This window comes from Rhinolophus ferrumequinum, chromosome 18, assembly GCF_004115265.2.
Source record: "Rhinolophus ferrumequinum isolate MPI-CBG mRhiFer1 chromosome 18, mRhiFer1_v1.p, whole genome shotgun sequence".
Lineage (NCBI taxonomy): Eukaryota > Metazoa > Chordata > Mammalia > Chiroptera > Rhinolophidae > Rhinolophus > Rhinolophus ferrumequinum.
This window is the reverse complement of record NC_046301.1, coordinates 32,041,920-32,049,868: the sequence shown is the minus strand read 5'-3', so window position 1 is coordinate 32,049,868 and position 7,949 is coordinate 32,041,920. Positions and strand designations below refer to the sequence as shown.

At 35.8% G+C, this 7,949-nt stretch overlaps 1 protein-coding gene across 1 annotated transcript; it reads left to right on the top strand.

The window, feature by feature from the left end:
- The first annotated feature begins 5,520 nt into the window (after window positions 1-5,520).
- On the top strand, window positions 5,521-7,719 carry LOC117038433 (disintegrin and metalloproteinase domain-containing protein 20-like). The gene has a single exon (XM_033135417.1). The coding sequence runs from the start codon at window positions 5,521-5,523 to the stop codon at window positions 7,717-7,719; it is 2,199 nt and encodes a 732-aa protein (XP_032991308.1).
- Window positions 7,720-7,949: the final 230 nt, after the last annotated feature.

Here is a 7,949-nt window from a genome sequence, read left to right as displayed (position 1 = left end):
TAACTGGTAATTAGTACCTTTTGATCCCTTTCACCCATTTCTCCTGAACCCCACTCTGGCAACCACCAATCTGTTCTCTGCATATATAAGCTTTTTTTTCAGATTTCGTCTAGAAGTGAGATCATATGGATGGCATATGTGTTATTATTTCACTTAGTATTATATATATATAAAACACAAAAAAATATGGAACAATTATTCAGCCATTAAAAAGAATAAAATCATAATTTTAATGTGTATTTTTAGTAACAAACAGTATGTGCATTTTTCACATGCTTATTTGTATCTTCTTTGGTAAAGGGTCTGTTTACACCTTTGTTTCTTTTTTAATTGAGTAGGCTTTTTCTTATTGCTGAGTTTTAAAAGTACTTTGTATATGTTTGATATGACTTTTAACAAATATGAAATCTACGTGTCTTTTCAAAGTTTGAATCTTGTATTTTCATTCTTTTAATATATTTCTTAAAGTTTTCAATTTAAATAAAGTTCAATTATTAATGTTTCATTTATAGATGGTAATTTTGATGTCGTATCTGATCATCATCAAATCCATGCACACAGATTTTTTTTCCTGATGTTTTCACCTATAAGTGTTATAATTTTTTATTTTACTTGAGATCCCTGAGTCATGTGGAGATAATATTTGCATAAGGTGAGGTATTTGTCTATATCTATATCTATAGATATTGCATATAAGGCGCCTAAATGATCCAGTACTATTTTTGACCATTCTTTCTTTTTTCATCAAAAACTATAAGGGATGAAAACCCTCTTAAGATCCTAATGTGGGCCTGAATATTAAACTGAAAAAAAGGATTAACAGGATAAAAGCATACAGATTTATTAAATTTTTACACATACATGGGAACTTTCACAAGGGAATGAAGACTCAAAGTACTAACCAGAGTTACCTTATGGACAATAAATTTGTGATGAATTGACAAGACAAAGGGATTTGGACTAGAATGGTGAAGAGGTAACTAGAAGATTACGGTTAGTTTAACAGGTCATCCCCAAATTCCCTGTCTCTGGTAATAAGAATGTTTTCCCTCCTGTTGAGATAAGGAGGATATTTTTCATATGGGAGATTTATCTCCTACTTTCAGGAAGACAAAGAAAGATCAGATTGATTTCCCTGTACCAGCTGTCTCTTAAGTGTGTTTCATTCAAAATAATCAATATGCCAAAATGGCATACTTTGGAGTGAATATACTGCTACCAGTCAATGTCATGTTGACTTAGTCAAAATCATTTGAATATATTTCAGTGGATATATGCGTATTTCTGTTTCTGATGTCTTTATTCTGTTCCATTGATTGATGTGTCTATTCCTTCACCAGATTACTCTGTCTTTGACTAGGGTAGTTTTATAGTAAGTCTTAAAATTGGGTAATGTGAGTGCCCACGGAATTTGATATTTAAAATACAATACCACTTGCATTAGTACTCCAAAAATGAAATCATTATGTATAAATCTAATAGAATATGTGCACCATCTTTTAAGCTAAGGTAAAAGGTGAGGAAAAACGTAATAAGTCATCAATTATCATGATGAAAAGAAAGCCACTTATTTAACTAACATTGACCAAACAAATCCATTTTCTGTTTAGGACTACAACATATAAAAAATTTCTAGGATTTCAAAATTTTTCATAATAAATATCAGTATTTCCTTACATTCATCTCTCCTGCCCTAATAACAAGGTAATCAAATGTCACTATCCAGCAATTAAATTAAGCCAAAGAGATTCTGGTGGTTTGAATTGTGTCCCCTAAAATTCATATTTTGAACTATAACTTCCAGTACTTCAGAAAATGTACTTATTTGGGAATAGAGTCATTACAGAGGTAATTAGGTAGGATAAGGTAATACTGGAATGGGATGGGCCTCAAATTCAATATGACTGGTGTCCTATTTAAAGAGACAAATTTGAACAGAAGATCATCATGCAAAAATTGAACTACACTTCCACAAGGCAAAGAACTAACAGAATTGAAGACTATAATAGATCCTTCCCTAGTGCCTTCAGAGAGAGCCAAGCCTTGCAAACCCTGACTTTAGAATTCTATCCTCCAGAGTTGTCAGGCAACACATTTTTGTTAAATCACTCACTTTGCGGGACTTTTCTACAGCAGCCCTAGAAAACTAATAGAGAAACGAACCCAGTCACAGTTCAAATTTTGTCTTTTAGAAATTATTGGTGATGAAACCTGGAAAGAAAGTGAAAAATTCCAATGAGGGAAAAGGTGCAATCTGGGATGGGCTTGAAAAGCTGGAGCGGAAATAGAAAGACACTGGCAGGTATCAAACTGGCAGACATGAGCAACCTCTCTGTGCCACAGGTAAATTATCAAGGATAATAAATAACATAACATGCTTCCTCAGTTTACCCCAGCCAACTTACTAAATATAGGTCTACCCACATTGGCAATTTTTAACTGACAGCTAGTCAATCTACCTATTAAATTTATTCCTGCTATATTTTCTGCTCACCTCTCTCTTCTAAATTTTGTTTTCCTTTTCTTACTGACAATGGTTTTCCTAACAGATGAAATATAGTTGTGTGCAGATATGAAATGTCTCTGTTATTTCATTGACCTTATAAAGGAAGTTACTGATGATTACTGACATTTGGATTCCTTGCAGAATATTTTAAATAGGGTGGAACTTTTTTCTGGAACTTGAAGTACTTTAAGAGTTCCACAATATGATTCAATGTTGAGGAAATAATCTGGGACTAGGGCAACAATATAATCAAAATTAGTGAAACTAAAGTGTTTTTACTGTATGTAGGGAGTACATAGGATGGGGATAAGGAATATAGTCAAATTTACTCATATTGAAGAGTAGTTAGAATTAAAGTTTGATGGAGACAGTGGAGTCACAGTAAGGAGGGACTTCAGCCAGTTGCCATGGTCTGTAGAACGGGGAGAGTCTTGTTGCTAAGTAGCTAGATCTAGAATTTAACCAATTCAGAGACAAAAAGGAAGGGGATTTTTATTCATTCTCATGTGAGGTCCCAAATGAAAATCTTTGTTCATAGAGATGGGTAGTACAAATGATCTATGAACATGGCTATAACTAGAAAGGACCATGGGAACCATTAATTCTATTGCTGGTAAGTCATTCAAGAATTTCATGTGAAGGAGAGGAGCACTAGTACTTGTGTATGCATGAATGAACACACAAAAATAAGCAAACAGAACATGAGTCTTTAACAAGTATTCACATCTTGAGGGGGCATCTGTAACATTTATTATTTCCTATTCTAGTATATTTTACTTGAGTGAAAGCTACAAAATTTTGTTTTAATGGATTGTTACTCATTTTTTGGAAAACAGTGAATTAGGCTATAACTATGTGTGAGAAGGGAGGTGGTAATGGAGGTACAGAGATTGATCAATTTGATGAAACTGTGGGGATATAAAAAAGAATGTATTAATTGTCTTCATACATTTATTAGTATGTATCATAATGTGCAATCAACAGTAGGCAATGGTGGTATTGGAGGGGGAAGTACAATGCGTTAGATGGATGTTACTTAAATATGTTTATATTTGGTTATACTCTTAAGAAGAAGAACATTTTTCAACACCATATAAAATGGAATAAAATCAAAGTAGAAGAATAACAGTTGGGGTTGGGTGTGTACTGAAGGCAAAATAAAGTGCCTTCAGAAATGCAAAGGAAATCAATAATCCCAAAAGGATGAAGGAAAGCTTTGGGGAAGGTAATATTGTTTTATGGGGCAAAAACACCTAAATCTTCACAGTTTTAGGATTGCAAGGCAACCAACTGTTGCGTTCAATCTTTATATAGATGTATTTACATAAACAAATACACACACACACACACACATTTTGTATGAAAAATACAAACACAAAAATATTCGGCCCAATAATACAAATATTTCACATATTTGTGGAAATGAGAAATCTAGCATGAGCACAATGCCTATCTGACAATACTGATTTGTTATTTTCTTCCTTGAATAAAATATTAATTAAAAATATTAATAAAACAAGATAATGTACAGACACTGGACTACTCACTTGGGAAACATGTATAATACAAGCCTAAATAAGTGAATTGTTTTAAGCACAAATTTAGAAAGAGTAGTTGAGGCAAAGATACACATTAGAAATTTGTAAAATTGCATTCAATATTTTACATATACATACCAATTTTTATTTATCTAGTGTGAATATCCAGAGTCATCATCAGATCATTAAAGTACTCAAGTGTTCTTTAAGTAATGACATCAAGAACCCCTGTAAAAATTGAAAAAAACACAGGAAAGTAAAATCTGCTATGAGAGATCCAAAACATACTGATCAAATTCACTTCCCATAATAGAGAATATAAAACTGAAAAATGCCCAGTTAAGAACCTATCATCTCCTGGTTTACTCATTTCTGCTTATTAAAAAAAAAAAAAAAAAAAAAAAAAAAAAAAAATGATTCCACATACCTGGACATTTATTCTCTGGAATCATTTTCGTTACTTATGGAATCTTCCTTTCATGAAAAGCAATAGCAATCTTCTCTATATTCACACTTTTTCATGGAGAGCTCTTTATCTCTACTTAATTCTATTTAAATCCCTACTTAAAACATACCGGTCAACCGAAGCCCAGTTGATACTATGCTCCTTGCAGTTTGGCAGAATTAAATGAAAAGAGGAACACAGGAAGGAGATAAGACAAGTAATAATTTGTTGCATGGATAAATATATATATATATATATATATATATATATATATATTAAGGACAATAAGAAAAAATAATGATATATGTATTTTTGTATATCTCTGTTGAGTAATGTGACTAAATGATTTATCATTTTAAATTGAAAGAAAAAACTATATATAAATACTTATACCAAGTTAAAGTGTATAGAGACTCCCTCTCAAAACATGATATATATTTACCTTTCCATTAAGAACCTTTGTTTTATACAGAGGGTTCCAAAAAAAATGTATACACATTTTAAGAAAGGAAAAAACTGTATTAAAATTGTAATATTCAATATATACCAATAACAAAAGGTAAATACAAATCATGTGTATACAGTTTTTGGCACCCCTCCCGATATATTTATTGTGAAAATGTTCACACATATTCATGTATTTGAAGAACAGTATCATTAATCACTATGTGTCCTTCATCTAGTTTCACAAACTGTCAGCCTATGGCCGGCCAATCACCATTCTCTTGTACATCCACAGTCTCACAGTGCCTCACAATTCCTTAAGGGTAAACGCGTGCAGTATGCTGAGTCATATCTTGAGCCAGACATTAACCCATTTTAATCCATACTTTTCTCTTCCTCCTCTACCTTGGCCTGCGCATAATCTCCACCTCTATCTCTACTGTTCTTTGTATTTTCTCTTGTAGTGTGCTTCTCTGATGGTGTGACTCTGCCAGAGAACAGATTAAAAGCCAGTGCTGGATACAGATAGCTCAGAAGAGGGAGACAGAACAGTGATGTCTCCGGCATGTCCCAGTTTGTTCTCACCAATGGCTGTATATGGTGACTCCCTAATGGCTGTGGGTGAGGCCCTGGTGCATGTGAAGAACACTCTTCTGCCACTCTGGCTGGGGATGTTTCTGTTCCTATCTGAATGTTCCCAAGTTGCACACTCCCAACGCCATAGTACCCCAGAAGTGGTGATTCCCCAAAAGGTAAAAGGCACTGGCATCGGCATAAAGCCTCCAGTCTGGCTCTCTTACAGACTACATTTTGGGGGCCAGGGGCACATTGTCTACATGAAGGTCAACAAGCATTTGCTGTCCAGACACCTGCCAGTGTTCACCTACACAGACCAGGGCGCTCTCATTGAGGATCAGCCTTTTGTCCAGAATGACTGCTACTATCATGGGTATGTGGAGGGGGACCCAAAATCCCTGGTTGCCCTCAGTACCTGTTTTGGGGGCTTTCAAGGAATAATACAGACAAATGACATTGTTTATGAAATCGAGCCCAAAAGTCTTTCTACTACATTTGAACATCTCATATATAAGACGAGCAGTGAGGAGACACAGTTCCCACCCATGAGATGTGGATTAACAGATGAAGAAATAGCACGACAATTGAAGCTACAAGAGAGTGTTAATTACACTCTGCTGCAAAGTGGATATGAAGGCTGGTGGACCCACAAGAGATTTCTTGAACTGGCTGTGGTAGTGGATTACAATCGATATCTGCATCGCGAAAGTAACACCTCAAATATATATAAGGAAGTAGTCCTTGTTATGAATGAAATAGATAACTTGCTTAATTCACTGGACATTGATATGGTTCTAATAGGAATTGAGATATGGACTGAAGGAAACCCCCTTCCAACTGATGATATAACTAAGTTGCTGCCAGAATTTTGCAGCTGGAAGAAAGGTGGCTTTCATCAGCGCTTACCCCATGATATCGCACACGTTTTTGTAAAGCAGAACTATGGTATTAATCTTGGCTTAGCTTATCTTGGAACCGTATGTAACCCTAATCTTAACTGTGGAGTTGATAGTTTCTTAACTGACAATTTATATGATTTTGCATACATTGTGACACATGAGATCGGTCATAATTTGGGTATGGACCATGATAAACACCCTTGTGTATGTGGACATCAGAGCTGCATTATGTTTCCATCAAAACAAAAGGCAAATAGATTCAGCAACTGCAGTTATGCTCAATTCATAGACACCGTTGCAAAACGAAAATGTTTATACACTCCATCAAATTCAGGGAACATCTTCACATTTACTGAGTGTGGAAATGGTGTGGTTGAAGAAGGAGAAGAGTGTGACTGTGGTGCTTTACATTTGTGTATAAAAGATCCATGTTGTCAGTCTAACTGCACGCTGACACCTGGGGCTGCTTGTGCTTTTGGGCTTTGTTGCAAAGACTGCCAGATCACGCCATCAGGCAATGTGTGTAGAAAAGAGGAAAACGCATGTGATCTTCCAGAGTGGTGCAATGGGACATCCCCTCACTGTCCAGAAGATGTGTATGTGCAGGATGGGATCCCGTGCCTGGGTGGTGGCTACTGCTATGAAAAGAGATGCAATAACCGTGAAGAACAGTGTAAGAAAATTTTTGGCAAAGAGGCCAAGAGTGCAAATCAGAGTTGCTACACGAAAGTGAACACCCGAGGTGACCGTTTTGGTCACTGTGGTATTCATGACTCTACGTATGTGCGATGTAACATCTCAGACATCCTGTGTGGGAGGGTTCAGTGTGACAACGTGACAGAAATCCCCCTTCTGCAAGATCATTCTACTGTACACTGGACTCACTTCAATAATGTCACCTGCTGGGGCATTGACTACCATCTGGGGATGGCCATACCTGACATTGGTGAAGTGAAAGATGGAACCCAGTGTGGTGCAGAACATATCTGCATCCAAAGGAAGTGCGTCCCTATGTCACTTCTGGTAAGTTATTGTTCACCTGAGACCTGCAATATGAAAGGAGTCTGTAACAACAGACATCATTGCCACTGCGACTATGAGTGGGACCCTCCCAACTGCCTGCAAGATGGCGACGGAGGTAGTATTGATAGTGGCCCACCCCCTAGGAGAAAAGACAAAGAATGGGAGCGATGGTACAATTATCTGCTAGCACTTTGGTTTATTTCCTGTTTTCTTTTATTATTCTTGTTACTTGTGTTTACTCTGAGACAAAAACCAACAGATTTTACAGAGCAGAGTGTTCCTATTTAACCTCAAGTTAAAAAGCAAAATGTTCCAACTTCAACTCCACTAAGAAGAGCAACAATCAAGGTTTTACCTACAGAAGAGGAGTAAAATGTTCCGATTTCATCTGAGTGAGAACAGCAAAATGTTTACTTAGAAAGTATAGCAAAAAATTAAAATTTCAAAAAGAAAGCCAAATCTTTAGGAGAATTCCCATGTATTAAGTTTTAGTCTCCTCAAATGTTGTAGAATGTGTG

Bases quoted from the DNA above. Each gene is read 5' to 3' on its own strand.
- LOC117038433 (XM_033135417.1), top strand. From the start codon at position 5,521: ATGGCTGTATATGGTGACTCCCTAATGGCTGTGGGTGAGGCCCTGGTG.